This window comes from Canis lupus, chromosome 24, assembly GCF_003254725.2.
Source record: "Canis lupus dingo isolate Sandy chromosome 24, ASM325472v2, whole genome shotgun sequence".
NCBI lineage: Eukaryota > Metazoa > Chordata > Mammalia > Carnivora > Canidae > Canis > Canis lupus.
The window spans coordinates 269,936-285,841 of record NC_064266.1 but is presented as its reverse complement, the minus strand read 5'-3'; the positions used below and the strand labels follow the sequence as shown (position 1 = coordinate 285,841).

The 15,906-nt window shown below is 41.5% G+C and overlaps 1 protein-coding gene and 1 pseudogene across 2 annotated transcripts; both read right to left on the bottom strand.

The window, feature by feature from the left end:
* Positions 1 to 992: 992 nt before the first annotated feature.
* Positions 993 to 3,678, bottom strand: CST11 (cystatin 11). Of its 2 annotated transcripts, XM_025469025.2 has the most exons (3): positions 3,413 to 3,678; positions 2,724 to 2,828; positions 993 to 1,076 (listed from the first exon to the last, which is right to left on the bottom strand). In XM_025469025.2, exons 1-3 carry the CDS (start codon positions 3,635 to 3,637, stop codon positions 993 to 995), a joined length of 414 nt encoding a protein of 137 aa, XP_025324810.1. In that variant the 5' UTR covers positions 3,638 to 3,678. The 2 variants fall into 2 exon arrangements, with proteins under 2 accessions (XP_025324810.1, XP_025324811.1); XM_025469026.2 differs by lacking the exon at positions 2,724 to 2,828.
* A 731-nt stretch (positions 3,679 to 4,409) lies between these two features.
* Positions 4,410 to 7,176, bottom strand: LOC112673434 (nuclear transport factor 2-like; annotated as a pseudogene).
* Positions 7,177 to 15,906: the final 8,730 nt, after the last annotated feature.

Below are 15,906 nucleotides of genomic sequence, written 5' to 3'. Positions count from 1 at the left end.
TGGCACTCATGGAGAATGAATCTTTTTTTTTAAGATTTTATTTATTTATTCATGAGAGACAGAGAGAAAGAGAGGCAGAGACACAGGCAGAGGGAGAAGCAGGCTCCATGCAGGGAGCCTGAAGTGGGACTCGATCCCGGGACTTTAGGATCACTCTCTGGGCTGAAGGCAGGCGCCAAACTGCTGAGCCACCCAGGGATCTCCAAGAGAGAGTCCTTTTAATATAGTATTGTTAGCTTTTCTCCATCATCAGTCATTTCTTTCCTGGAGGAATCATTCTGATTGGTCTTTCTGGGAAGAATAAAATAGTAATGGTAGCCCCATTCTCCTCCTTCCCACATGGGCACATATTTTCCCTCGTAACTCCAAGTGAAGTCCTCTGTAAAGTGACCTGCTCTGGTCCAATTTTGCTGGTGCTAGGGGTGTAAATCTAGAATTTGAAAGAAAGTTCACTTTCCTGCAAAAAGAACACATCTCCCAACCTAGTCCTTCTCAGTAACAAAGGCCCTCATCTTTTAAAATTACTTGCATTATTTCCCATTATTCAACACTTTGGGCAAGGAAAGGGATATTCCTCATTGAATACCTCAGAGATGGCATCATAGGCCATACTTACAAACATCTCTTGTCTGATCAGGTAAGTAACCTAGAACTTCTTCCCTCCTTCTCCTTTTAATCCTCTCCTTACTCTAAAGTCTGAAGACTTCTACTTGAAATGAGGCTGGGGTTGAAGTTCTGCTATCATATAGGTAGAGGCTATAAGGTCAGGAATTATCCACATCACCTCATTAGAATTCTCAATCTGCCCTAGCCCAAAGTACCTTCAGATTATATTATTATGAACTGAAAAATTTGGCAAAAAAGAGTGGAATCATAAACATTAAGAGCATTAAAATAATAGTTTGGTAAATATTTATTTCCTATATTGAGAATTACTGCTTATTGCAGGATACTTTCATGTATAGTGATTGCAGGTGTGTGCTCCAGGATACCTAGTCATCGGTGCAGTTTTTGTTCAGAATTTTGTACTTTTCAAACCAGGGAACAACAAACACTGAGTAGAAGCACTCAATTTGCTAAAAAACAAAAACAATATTTTAAAAAGTTCAACATGCAAAGCGAAAATTTTAAAAGAGAAAGAAGATATAACACATGTAGATGGGGAAAATGACACCACCTCACCATGCCTCCAATCCAAATATTATTTGACCTTTATTTTGATTTCAATCACTTGATAGTAGTATTGCTGAGATCATCTCCTCAAATGTCTTTCTGTTTTTTAATAAATTTATTTTTTATTGGTGTTCAATTTGCTAACATACAGAATAATACCCAGTGTTCATCCCGTCAAGTGCCCCCCTCAGTGCCTGCCACCCAGTCACCCCCACCCCCCACCCTCCTCCCCTTCCACCACCCCTGGTTCGTTTCCCAGAGCTTCTGTTTTTTTTTTTATTAAGATTTTATTTATTCGAGAGAGAGAGAGAAGCAGAGACACAGGCAGAGGGAGAAGTAGGCTCCATTCAGGGAGCCTGATGTGGGACTCGATACCTGGACTCCAGGATCACACCCTGTGCCAAAGGCAGGCGCTAAACGGCTGAACCACCCAGGGATCCCCTGTTCTTCTGTTTATGGTTAGAATTGGAGAATAGAAATAGGAGAAAAAAAGAAGAAGAAAGAAAGAAAGAAAGAGAGAAAGAGAGAAAGAGAGAAAGAAAGAAAGAAAGAAAGAAAGAAAGAAAGAAAGAAAGAAAGAAAGAAAGAGGATCCATCCTACCACACTTACAATGGGACCCAGTGATTCTCTTTTCCTCTTTATTTTTACTCATGTGTCCTTTATTTTTTTTTATTTTTTAATTTATTTATGATAGTCACACACAGAGAGGGAGAGAGAGGCAAAGACACAGGCAGAGGGCAGGCTCCATGCACCAGGAGCCCGACGTGGGATTCGATCCCGGGTCTCCAGGATCGCACCCTGGGCCAAAGGCAGGCACTAAACCGCTGAGCCACCCACGGATCCCTCATGTGTCCTTTAATTCACACTTTACTTGGCCTCTGCTGGCTCCATCCATCCATTATCCATCCACCCATCCATCCATCCATCCATCCATCCATCCATCCAGTCCATCCACTTGGACTCACCCATCACCATCCATCTTCCTTCCCTGCACTTTTCTTCATTTATCTGTCCATCCACTGATCCATCATGCCCTTTTTCTCCTTCCCTTGTCCCAATTCTCTCTCAATATTTCGCTTTTATTTTTAATTTCCCTCTTAATCCCACAATGAAAAATCAATAAACACAATTTCTTAGTGAGATTTTGTTTTCTTGCTCTACATTTGAAAGCCCAGGGTGGTGGGGAGAGGCTTAAATGCATTTCTCCTGAGATAGAAATCAGAATACGAACTCCATCAGTTCAATTACTCACATCAAGAAGATCCTCTCATTTTACTTATTTTATATTAAAATATTCAGCCACCTTGGCTCCCCCTGTCTGGACTCCTTTTCCCTGCCATAATTCTTTCAACAACAAATGAGCAACACCTGCCAGGCAGGATCTTGGTCACTCTTACTTTCGCTTTTCCTCTTTGAGTGAGCTGATGTTATCTATACATTCGTTTTAAGCAAGTTTGAATACACCCCCAGTAATTCTACCCTACCTCATCCTAAAACTGTAGAAAACACCTGTGAGTTCTTTCTGAATTAATGTGTATTCACCTAGTACCTTGTAAAGCTCCCCTTCCTGAAAGGAGCAATTAGTAGTCTCCAGCTTTTGACAGGTGGTCCGCCGCATTTCCATGTTCACATGAAACTCCATATGGTCAGTAATCTGTGGGCAGCAAGTGGAAGGAAATGAAAGGACTTCTTTTCCTTTCTCTGTAGCTTCTAGGGGCAAGAACTCCTTCTCATGGTGTCCAAGGTCAAGGACTCTTTCCTGAACAAATTGGTGGGCTTCTCTCTTTCCTTCCTATCTGACTCCTGTGCCTTCTTTGGCTATTCAAGGAGAATTCTCCAGAAACCAATCTCTGGGCAAAGATATCTGGTGGACAACTCAACTGATGCTAACTATTTTGAGTAAAACTCTGTAAACTTTGCCTGTAAAGGGCCTAATAGTCAGTCTTTTAGGCTTTGCAGTCCGTACAATCTCAGTTGCAAGCACTCTGCTGTTGCCCCTCAAAAGCAGCCCTGGATGATGTGTGCATGCATAACATGGCTGGACTGCAATAAAACTATTTACAAAAATAGGAAGCAGGTGTGGTTGGCTTCTGGGGTATAATCATTTAAATAACTTCATCCAATCCAGTGAATTTATGTTTCTCTTAAAATTCCCACTTGAAACTAAATGAGGCTGAATTTCACTTGTATGGGTGTCCCCTTTGGAGAGGCCTATATAGGAAAGAGGGCTGTGCTGACCTGCTTCTGGACCTTCAGGAGCCGCACAATCCGGAAATTGTACTTGTCGTTACTCTTCTTGTTGAAGTCATCGCTCAAATACTGCATGGTGGTTGTCACATAAGGGTCTGATGCAGACACTTCTCCAACACTCAGAAAGGTTTTCTTTCTTACTTGGTAGGTGTGGGCCACCAGGGCCATAAAGATGGCCAACAGGAGTTGTGGGGCCTGCCAGAATCTTGCCATTGTTCCTCAGCTGAGGAGGAATAGGAAGATTCTCCTCCTTGTCCTCCAGGGCCCAGCAGGATTCCACTGACCCTCTGTACCTTGATGAATTTAAATGGTCAGTGGTGGACACCCACAGCCCTCCTCCTCTTCCCTCTTCTTCTGCAGCTGGAGGTGGTAGATGAGCAGGAATGCTCTGCCATGATTGGTAAGCTCATTTCCACTGCCTCTTCTTCTCTTTGCATATGTTCCTGCCTCACACACATACACTCATGCAAATACTCATCTCTTCTCTTTTGGGGGTTTCTGTCTTAGAAACACACATCCTCCTGCTGCCCCAACATTATTGGGGTGGAAGCCAGGACAGACGCACCTGTCTACTGAACCCACCTCAGCCAGTCCTGTGGGTGGTCTGGAATGACAGGAAGCAATGAAGACATGGGGGATGCTGGATCACAGGCAATGAAGCATGAACAGGTCAGTCAAGTGAACACCACATCCTCCCTGTCCTTTGACTTTTCCTTGGACTCTTCTTGTCACCCTCTCCCCCTTCCCTCACTGGCCAGGATACCACCTTTTCCTTAGGCCCAAACCTTGGTCTCTTCCTCCGTATTAATACTTCTTTTTTTTTCTAAAGAAAATTTTTGTGGTTTTATTGTATCATGAGACATTGAAACATCTAAACAAATCAATACCTGAGCAGTGAAGCAAATGCTCTCTTTCACTTCTTTGAGTTACTAGAGCAACTTATCAATAGATTAAAAATAAACGAATAAAAGGACAACCTTTTGAATTACTTAAGTCTTTCCAAGACATGTGCTGGTACAATCCAAGCTTCTGTGAGATGCAACCAGTCTAGTTTCCAAACATCACACACAATACCTCCATAGTAGCAATGCATTGTGCCCGCTCCCACCATGGCCCTGCTCATTTGTGTGTGATATTTGGAGGAGTATGAATAGTATAAAGAAGAGGAGAAAAGAGAAAACAGCATGAGTGCCTGGCTGGGAGGAGGCAAGCTGAAGTTGTGTAGGGAAAGCCTGAACATGTTATTGTGCAAACCCAAGCATCATTAATGTTTTATAATAGGAACATCTGGTGGAACCCCATGATGGGGTGTCTTCATCAGCCTTGAGATGGCCCACAGCCATGCTGATGATTTAGCTATGAGGCATGGGCTGATGATCCTGCACTGTGGTGCTATACTGGATTTTCTGGAATGGAAGATTAGACAACTTCTCCATAATGGTAGCATTCCCCTGGAACTGTCATGCTTCCCACATAAGGCATGAAGTATCAATATAATTTGTGTCTAATTGGGTTCTGTCATGTTTTTTTTTAAAGATTTTAAGATTTATTTGAGAGAGATAAAGTGAGAAAGAGAGAGAACATGAGCTGGGCTCAGGGGCACAGAGGGAGAGGAGGAAGCCGACTCTCTGCTGAGCAGGGAGCCTGACTCAGGGCTTGATTCAGGACTCCAGAATCATGACCCAGGCCCAAGGAAGATTCTTTTTTTTTTCAATAATAAATTTATTTTTTATTGGTGTTCAATTTGCCAACCTACAGAATAACAAACACCCAGTGCTCATCCCGTCAAGTTCCCCCCCTCAGTGCCTGCCACCCATTCTGTAGGTTGTCTTTAGTTTTGTTGACTGTATCCTTTGCTGTGCAAAAGCTTCTTATCTTGACGAAGTCCCAATAGTTCATTTTTGCTTTTGTTTCTTTTGCCTTCGTGGATGTATCTTGCAAGAAGTTACTGTGGCCAAGTTCAAAAAGGGTGTTGCCTGTGTTCTCCTCTAGGATTTTGATGGAGTCTTGTCTCACATTTAGATCTTTCATCCATTTTGAGTTTATCTTAGTGTATGGTGCAAGAGAGTGGTCTAGTTTCATTCTTCTGCATGTGGATGTCCAATTTTCCCAGCACCATTTATTGAAGAGACTGTCTTTCTTCCAATGGATAGTCTTTCCTCCTTTATCGAATATTAGTTGACCATAAAGTTCAGGGTCCACTTCTGGGTTCTCTATTCTGTTCCATTGATCTATGTGTCTGTTTTTGTGCCAGTACCACACTGTCTTGATGACCACAGCTTTGTGGCACAACCTGAAATCTGGCATTGTGATGCCCCAGATATGGTTTTCTTTTTTAAAATTCCCCTGGCTATTCGGGGTCTTTACTGATTCCACACAAATCTTAAAATAATTTGTTCTAACTCTCTGAAGAAAGTCCATGGTATTTTGATAGGGATTGCATTAAAGGTGTAAATTGCCCTGGGTAACACTGACATTTTCACAATATTAATTCTGCCAATCCATGAGCATGGACTATTTTTCCATCTCTTTGGGTCTTCCTCAATTTCTTTCAGAAATGTTCTATAGTTTTTAGGGTATAGATCCTTTACCTCTTTGGTGAGGTTTATTCCTAGGTATCTTATGCTTTTGGGTGCAATTGTAAATGGGATTGATTTAATTTCTTAATTTAATTCCTTAATTTCTCTTTCTTCAGTCTCATTGTTAGTGTATAGAAATGCCATTGATTTCTGGGCATTGATTTTGTATCCTGCCACACTGCCAAATTGCTGTATGAGTTCTAGCAATCTTGGGGTGGAGTCTCTTGGGTTTTCTACGTAGAGTATCATGTCATCTGCGAAGAGGGAGAGTTTGACTTCTTCTTTGCCAATTTGAATGCCTTTAATGTCTTTTTGTTGTCTGACTGCTGAGGCTAGGACTTCCAGTACTATGTTGAATAGCAGTGGTGAGAGTGGACATCCCTGTCTTGTTCCTGATCTTAGGGGAAAGGCTCCCAGTGCTTCCCCATTGAGAATGATATTTGCTGTGGGCTTTTCGTAGATGGCTTTTAAGATGTTGAGGAATGTTCCCTCTATCCCTACACTCTGAAGAGTTTTGATCAGGAATGGATGCTGTATTTTGTCAAATGCTTTTTCTGCATCTATTGAGAGGGTCATATGGTTCTTGTTTTTTCTCTTGCTGCTATGATGAATCACACTGATTGTTTTATGAGTGTTGAACCAGCCTTGTGTCCCACGAATAAATCCTACTTGGTCATGGTGAATAATTTTCTTAATGTATTGTTGGATCCTATTGGCTAGTATCTTGTCGAGAATTTTTGCATCCATGTTCATCAGGGATATTGGTCTATAATTCTCCTTTTTGTTGGGTTCTTTGTCTGGTTTTGGAATTAAGGTGATGCTGGCCTTATAGAACGAATTTCTTCTTCTTTCCAAACAGCTTTCGTAGAATAGGTATGGTTTCTTCTTTAAACGTTTGATAGAATTCCCCCGGGGAAGCCATCTGGCCCTGGGCTTTTGTGTCTTGGGAGGTTTTTGATGACTGCTTCAATTTCCTCCCTGGTTGGTGGCCTGTTCAGTTTTTCTATTTCTTCCTGTTCCAGTTTTGGTAGTTTGTGGCTTTCCAGAAATGCATCCATTTATTCTAGATTGCCAAGGCAGATTCTTAATCAACCAAGCGACCCAGGCACCCTTGTTTCTGTCATGTTGAATGAAGCTGGATTCAAGTTGCTCCCAAATTGGCTTGTCTGCCATTCTGAAGCATCATCTGGCCTTGTTGAGACCCAAAGGGCTGGCACTATGGCGGCAGTAGTGGACAGCCTGTGTTAATAATACTTTTCTTTTTAAAAAAGATTGTATTTATTTATTTATTTATTTTTGAGAGACATATATAGAAAGAAATAACATGAGTTGGGGGACAGGCAGAGGGACAAGCAGGCTCCTGCTGAGCAGGATGCCCAACATGGGGCTAGATCCCAGGACCCTGAGATCATGACCTGAGCTGAAGTCATATGCTTAACCAAATGAGCCACCCAGGAGTCCCCCTGTGTTAATAATTCTTAAATTTGGAAAGTACATGACCCCCTTGGAGAAGCCAATGCTTCCCAGAAAACAGGATGTGCGCCGTATGGGGAGCAGACTCCATGTATGGGTGAAGTCATGACACGACTTTCACTTCCCAGTGTCTCATTAAATAGATTTGGCTGTGCAGTTTGTTCCCTGTAACCTATCAAAGCACTCTTAGTACATACAGCCTCAATCCAGTAATCAAGAACCAGATGGTAAGAGCTTGGAATGTGTTGTGAAGCTGTACTTCTCCCTCCTGGAGGTCTGCTGTTGGAGAAGAGAGATAGCTCCTTTTTTGTTTTACCTATCTATTCTATCTGCCCTATCTTACTAGCCATGGGCTCAGAACCCTTCAGGAGAAGAAGAAGGGGTAGGGGGACTGAGAAGTCCTTACTTGGCTCCAGTTGCAGTGTTCCTGGACTTGGTCAGAATTGTGTAGCAGGGGTCCCTTTCTGGCTCTTCCCCAGCATCCATTACTAGTAACCTCTTCTTCACAGCTTTCTTGGAAGTTGTGTTAGTTTCTTAGAGCTGCTATAACAAGTTACCATCAACACTGGCTTAAAATGACACACATTTATTATCTCATAGTCCTGGGAATCCTAGAATCAAGGTGTTGACTGGGCTGCATTCCTTCTGAAGGCCCATTTCCCTCCTTTCCGGCTGCAGAGGTCCCCTGTATGTCTTAGCCTCTTCCGCATTTTCAAAGCCAGCAATGCAGCATCTTCAAATCTTTCATCTGATCTTTGATTCTTCTGTCACCTGTCCTTCTCTGACTGTCTACCTCCTTCTCACAGCATCCTTGTGATTATGTTCAGCCCACCTAGATAATTGAGGCTGGTCTGCCCTCCTCAAGAGCCTTGACTTAATCACACCTGCAAATCTCCTTTGCTTTTGGAGGCAGCCTACTCACAGATTCCAGGGGTTGAACAAGAATATCTTGGGGGAATATTATTCTGCCTGTCACAGCAGCATGATGCTTTGTCTTCCAGTTGGTTGCTCACCCTGTGGGAATTCCTTGGTTTCTCTCAGCTAAGATATGTCGACCTCCCCCCACCCTTAGCTCTCTCTGCTCAGAACAGTTGCAGCCCAGCCCCTTTTGGGTGCCCAGATGGAAAGCATTGAGTCAGTCTCAGCTTACGGCTTTGATAGGGTTCAGAGGGGAGCCCACCTTGCTTGAAACTTTCCTTCTGTTCTCCAACTCCTAACTGCTTTATTTCAATATCAGTGAGCTATCCATGGGTCTTTGCCTACTGTGAGAAATATCACATTCTCTGGCACCTCATTTTGAAATCTGTCTCAATCAAAAAGTGAGCATTCAGTGACATCTACCTAAAGTGTTGCCTATTAATTTAGGGGGGTTATAGATCCCAAAATAACACCCACTGGCATAGGATAGAATGAGGAATCTCTTTTTCACACTCACTGCTACTAAGAATTTGGGCACATTCAGTGCTTCCATAGAGGGGAACCCTATACATCTGCCTTCATGCAAGGTCCTTATTTTGAGGTCAGATCCTATATTTCTACCTGGTTGCTGCAAATTTCTTTGAAATCCCTACTATGTACTGAAACTCCTCAAACCCAGGACAAGACCATTGTTTTAACTCCCCTCACACTGCCCTTGTGGGTGTACCACATATTGTCCTTTGGCAGCCATCAAGGCCTACCCAATCCTCATTCATCATTTCCAGTCTACCTCCTGTCATGGATCATTTATGGGTAACATGGACCAATGGGTTTATTGCCATGAGACAATGATTCTATGGGTATACTTCTCTAGTACATTTATCTTATTAAAAAATGTTGTTCTTCCTCGCAGCAGGCTTTCCACATCCCACTGACAGCTGGTTTGGAGGCTGAAATTAAAAGCGGAAAGGAGGGGCAGCCCGGGTGGCTCAGCAGTTTAGCACCACCTTCAGCCCAGTACGTGATCCTAGAGACCCGTGATCTAGTCCCATGTCAGGCTCCCTGCATGGAGCCTGCTTCTCCCTCTGCCTCTCTCTCTCTCTCTCACTCTCTCTCTCTCTCCTCTCTGTGTTTCTCATGAATAAAAAAATCTTTAAAATAAAGTTTCTAAAATAAATAATAATAATAATAATAATAATAATAATAATAATAATAAAGCTGAAGGGAAGGTAACTGCCCACCTCTCAGGTCTTCCTGCTCAACCTTGAACACTTAGTCTCAGATTTACATGGATTTGCCTAATATGCCTCTTGCTACAAGCTTGGATGTGTTCCATTGGAAGATGTTATCTGATCACCAAACTGTCACCTCAAATCGACGGACATGCTAAGGAAGTCTGCCTGGTTTGTTTCTAAAACTCACACACTCTCCAATTCTAGTGATTTTGTAAGTTCTCTGGCTGTGTCAACCTTAAAAATAAAATTGCTAGTTATTTTACTGGCAAAGTGAGTTTATTTGGGTGACAGCAGAGGAATCACAATTCGGGACGTGCACCCTATGGTGAACCATAGGAAAATCCGAAAAGACAAAACGGTCAGCTTTTATTAGGTTTTAGGGGGAAATAAGGAAGAGCTATTTTGAACAAAAGTTCACTGAAAAGGACAAGTGTTTCAGATTGTGGTGGTTTCTCATTGGCTGCAAGCAGTGTTTAGTGAGCTGTTGCTGAGACAGGGAGGGATTTCCTTCTTTTTCTTAAAAGCAGATGAAATTCCTATGTGCAAAATACCGTCCCTTGGGGCAGCCCGGGTGTTCCAGAGATTTAGCGCCGTCTTTGGCCCAGGGTGTGATCCTGGAGACCTGGGATCGAGTCCCACGTTGGGGTCCCTGCGTGGAGCCTGCTTCTCCCTCTGCCTGTGCCTGTGTCTCTGCTACTCTCTCTGTGTCTCACATGAATAAGTCAATTAAAAAAAATTTTTTTTAAAAATACCCTCCCTTGTCAAGATAATTTTATCTTTTCACTTCCTGCTGGTGCTGCTGGGCACCTTGAATGCTATGTGGAAGAGAGTCCCCCCTTCAGAGCTTCTTGACTCCATTTTATTTTATTTTATTTTATTTTATTTATTTTATTTTATTATTTTATTTATTTTATTTTATTTTATTTTATTTTATTTTATTTTATTTTATTTTTTTGGCTCCATTTTAAATGAGATGTTCTTCATGCATTTTCACATTTCCTCCTTTTGATCAAGATCTTCCCTGGAGAGCATCACTGATCATAAATCAGGATTTTCCCCATTTAGTGATTTTGTCTCTTGTTGCCAGGAGGGCCCTATCATGGCTGCCATATCCAATTTTGGAGGGAAAGGGCACTAATTGGAAACCACTGAGGCCACATGTGAGCAACAAAGAAGGGTAGGAGGGAGAACTCTCAGGCCTCTTCCACCCTATAGTCTCTATCTTACCAAGGTGGTAAATATTGGAGATCATCTCCAAGAGTTGAAACAGCATCACCCTCTTTGGTGTGTCACTTCTGCAGACTTTTGAAAGGTAGCAAGTAATAATAGGATAAATCCAAGTTTGTATGATGGTTCTAAATCAGGAGCTCAAACCTGAAGATAGCCAGCTAAATAGATCAAAAGACCATGGAGTGTCAGGATAAATTTGTCATAGCTGTGTTCTTGTTCTCTGATCTTGTATAATTGAATTTCTACTCTCTAGAGAATTTATCCATGTACAAAGGATGGAATTCACTATGGCACAAATGCCTCCTTGTGCAGTAAGTAGATAATCAAGGGCCATGTGATTGTCTATAATATTTTAGCCAAAGAGTGAAGTGATCATCAATGGGCTGGTACTGCTTTGGCTGTGGGACTGGCTAGATTTCCTAATATTAGGGAGAGACTTCTGGTCATGTGTTGATTGGCATGTGAGAAGGGTTCTCCCTTTGGAGGCAAATCTGGAATCACGTATGCCTCCTTGAATTTTTTTAAAGATTTATTTATTTATTCATTCAGAGAGAGCGAGAGAGAGGCAGAGACACAGGCAGAGGGAGAAGCAGGCTCCATGCAGGGAGCCCGACGTGGGACTCGATCCCTGGTTTCCAGGATCACACCCCGGGCTGCAGGCGGCGCTAAACCGCTGCGCCACCAGGGCTACCCGAATTTTTTTTGAAGGTGGCATTGAAGGTTCAATGGCAGGACCAATGGGAAACTTCTGATTTGTTATAGATGCTGACATGGACAGTTAAATGTCCCTATAAGCATTGACCCCTGGTTCACTAGCTATCTAAACATTCGCATACCCATGGGAAATGCTGTCTACTGCAAGTAAAAATGAAACCAATCTAGGCACAAAAGACTCCAGCTTAAGTTTGGTTATTGATAGATTCATTAACTGGAATTTGTCAATTGGCCCTTTCAAGCTATGGGTTGGGGAGTTTGGGATAATATCTATAAGAAGTCATCCCTTCTAGAGAAATCTCATCTAAAAACCTCACAAAGGTGTAAACAACTTCTAAACTTTTGGCAGAGCTATAAACATCTGGGACACTGCCATCAGAATTCCCAGCCTTGTAAGCAAATGGAGGAAGTTCCTTTAAATAAGGATCACTGCCTGACTGCAAATCTGAAAAGACAAGGCAACAAAGTATGAGCCTATTAGAGAGTGATTGAAGTCTGACCTTGAAGAGATAAGATGGTGTGTGTAGAATAGAAAGGGTGGTTGTTCTTGTACTGGTCTCTTCAGCTGGCTACATGGGCTATTTTGTCAGTCAGTGTACTGGGGCATAAGAGCAGTGGATTTCAAACATGTTGGATCATTCCACAGGAAGAAATATAGTTTATATTATGGTCCAGCACATACCTACATATGTAAAACCATATAAGTAACTGAAATAAAAGTTTAATGAACGGACCTGTATTTTCCGTCGTCAGGATATGCCATTCATGCATTCTATTTTGTACTTTATGAAATTATTTTTAAGCTTATATAGATAATAAATAAGTCTATAATATATCATCTATAAGTTATAGATAAAACTAAAGGTATATTATACATTTATCTATATAGATATAATAGTTTATTTCTTATTTTTATTTTTTTAAAAGAATTTATTTATTTATTTATTTTTTATGAGGTACACAGAGACAGGCAGAAACACAGGCAGAGGGAGAAGCAGGCTCCTCGCAGGGAGTCCAATGCGGAACTCCATCCGAGGATCCGATGATCATGCCCTGAGCCAAAGGCAGATGCTCAACTGCTGAGCCACCCAGGTGTCCCTGTGTATTTTATTTTTATTTTTTGTTATAAATTTATTTTTTATTATTTTTAAATAAATGTTAATCATAACTCAACAATAACCTGTGGTGATAGTCTGAAAAACAAAAAGTCACAGTAAATTCTTCTATAGCTGGAGAAGGCAGTCATGAAAGTTCTTTTTTTTAAATAAATTTATTTTTTGTTGGTGTTCAATTTGCCAACATACAGAATAACACCCAGTGCTCATCCCGTCAAGTGCCCCCCTCAGTGTCCGTCACCCATTCACCCTCATCCCCTGCCCTCCTCCCCTTCCACCACCCCTAGTTCGTTTCCCAGAGTTAGGAGTCTTTCATGTTCTGTCTCCCTTTCTGATATTTCCCACTTATTTTTTCTCCTTTCCCCTTTATTACCTTTTACTATTTTTTATGGCTTCTCACCTTCCAGAGGAGTATCTGCTGCTTTGTCTACATTCTTTCAGCTTCAATGCACAGTCTGCAGAGTTAATTTATGTGTATTACTCTAAGTGTTCTGACATTTTCTCTTCAATTTATCTTGTATTCTCAGCTCTTCTTCCAACCTTTTTGACATAATCTTTGCTTTGCTGATCTTGGCTGCATTCTTTCAGGTGTTGGGGGACCTCAGCTGGGTCCACTTGGTTCTTTTTTTGTATTTATTTATTTATTTAATGTATTTTTTTATTGCATTTTGATTTGCCAACATGTAGTATAACACCCAGTGCTCATCCCGTCAAGTGTCCCCCTCAGTACCCGACATCCAGAGTCAGGAGTGTCTCAAATTTGTCACCCTCTCTAATTTGTCCCACTCAGTTCCCCTCCTTTTCCTTATACTTTTCAGTATTTCTTTTTTTCCTATTTTTTTTTGTATTTTTTTTTATTGGAGTTCGATTTGCCTACATATAGTAACACCCAGTGCTCATCCACTCAAGTGCCCCGCTCAATGCCCATCCACCAGTCACCCATCCCCCCCAACTTCCCCTTCCACTACCCCTGTTCGTTTCACAGAGTTAGGAGTCTCTCATGTTTAGTCACAATCTCTGTTTTTTCCCATTTTCTCTCCTTTCCCCTATGATCTCTTTCACAATTTTTTATATTCCCCACATGAGTGAAACCATATAATGCTTGTCCTTCTCCGATTGAATTACTTCACTCAGCATAATGCCCTCCAGTTCCATCCACATCAAAGCAAATGGTGGGTATTCATAATTTTTAATGGCTGAGTAAAATTCCATTGAATATATAGACCACATCTTCTTTATCCATTCATCTTTTGAGGGACACTAAGGCTCCTTCCACAGTTTGGCTATTGTGGACACTGGTGCTAAACATTGGGCTGCAGGTGTCCCAGCATTTCACTGCATCTGATCTCTGGAGTAAATACCTAGTCGTGCAATTGCTGGGTAGTAGGGTAGCTCTTTTTTTTTTTTTTTCAACTTCTTGTGGAACCTTCACACAGTTTTCCAGAGTGGCTGTACCAGTTCACATTCCCACCAACAGTGCAAGAGGGTTTCCCCTTCTCCCCATCATCTCCAATATCTGTTGTTTCCTATTTTGTTAATTTTCACCTTCCTCACTGGTGTGAGGTGGTTTCTTATTGAGGTTTCGATATGAATTTTCTTGATGGTAAGCGACGATGGAGCATTTTCTTGTGCTTGTTGGCCATGTGTATGTCGTCTTTGGTGAAATTTGTGTTCATCTCTTTTGCCTATTTCTCGATTGCACTGTTTGTTTCTTTATAGTTGAGTTTAATTTTAAAACCATTTGTATTTCCTTGGTATTGATTCTGGTCTCTCCTTTTTCATTCATTTTTATTTTATTTTATTTTATTTTATTTTATTTTATTTTATTTATTTATTTATTTTTTTTTAAATTGCAGTTCAATTGCCGACATATAGCATAACACTCAGGGCTCATCCCATCAAGTGTCCCCCTCACTGTCAATCACCAAGTCACCCCAAACACCACCCCCCTTGTTCGTTTCCCAGAGATAGGTGTCTCTCATGTTCTGTCACCCTCACTGATATTTTCCCACTCATTTTCTCTCGTTTCCCCTATGACCTCTTTCACTATTTTATATATTCCCCAAATGAATGAGACCATATGTTTGTCCTTCTCCGTTGACTTACTTCACTCAGCATAATACCCTCCAGTTCCATCCACTTTGAAGCAAATGATGGAAATTGCTCATTTCTAATGGCTGAGTAATATTCCATTGTACACATAGACCACATCTTCTTTATCCATTCATCTTTTGATGGACACTGAGGTGCCTTCCACAGTTAGGCTATTGTGGACATTCCTGCTAGATACATCGGGGTGCAGGTCCCCGGCGTTTCTTCGCATCTGAATCTTTGGGGTAAATCCCCAACAGTGCAATTGCTGGGTCGTAGGGCAGATCTATTTTTAACTCTTTGAGGAACCTCCACACAGTTTTCCAGAGTGGCTGCACCAGTTCACATTCCCACCAACAGTGTAAGAGGGTTCCCTTTTCTCTGCATCCTCTCCGACATTTGTGGTTTCCTGCCTTGTTAATCTTCCCCATTCTCACTGATGTCAGGTGCTATCTCATTGTGGTTTTGATTTGTATTTCCCGTGATTTCAAGTGATGCAGAGCATTTTCTCATGTGCATGTTGGCCATGTCTATGTCTTCTTCTGTGAGATTTCTCTTCATGTCTTTTGCCCATTTCATGATTGGATTGTTTGTTTCTTTGGTGTTGATTTTAAGAAGCTCTTTATAGATCTTGGAAACTAGCCCTTTATCTGATATGTCATTTGCAAATATCTTCTCCCATTCTGTAGGTTGTCTTTTAGTTTTGTTGACTGTATCCTTTGCTGTGCAAAAGCTCTTATCTTGATGAAGTCCCAATAGTTCATTTTTGCTTTTCTTTCTTTTGCCTTCGTGGATGTATCTTGCAAGAAGTTACTGTGGCCAAGTTCAAAAAGGGTGTTGCCTGTGTTCTCCTCCAGGATTTTGATGGAATCTTGTCTCACATTTAGATCTTTCATCCATTTTGAGTTTATCTTAGTGTATGGTGAAAGAGAGTGGTCTAGTTTCATTCTTCTGCATGTGGATGTCCAATTTTCCCAGCACCATTTACTGAAGAGACGGTCTTTCTTCCAGTGGATAGTCTTTCCTCCTTTGTCGAATATTAGTTGACCATAAAGTTGAGGGTCCACTTCTGGATTCTCTATTCTGTTCCATTGATCTATGTGTCTGTTTTTGTGCCAGGATCACGC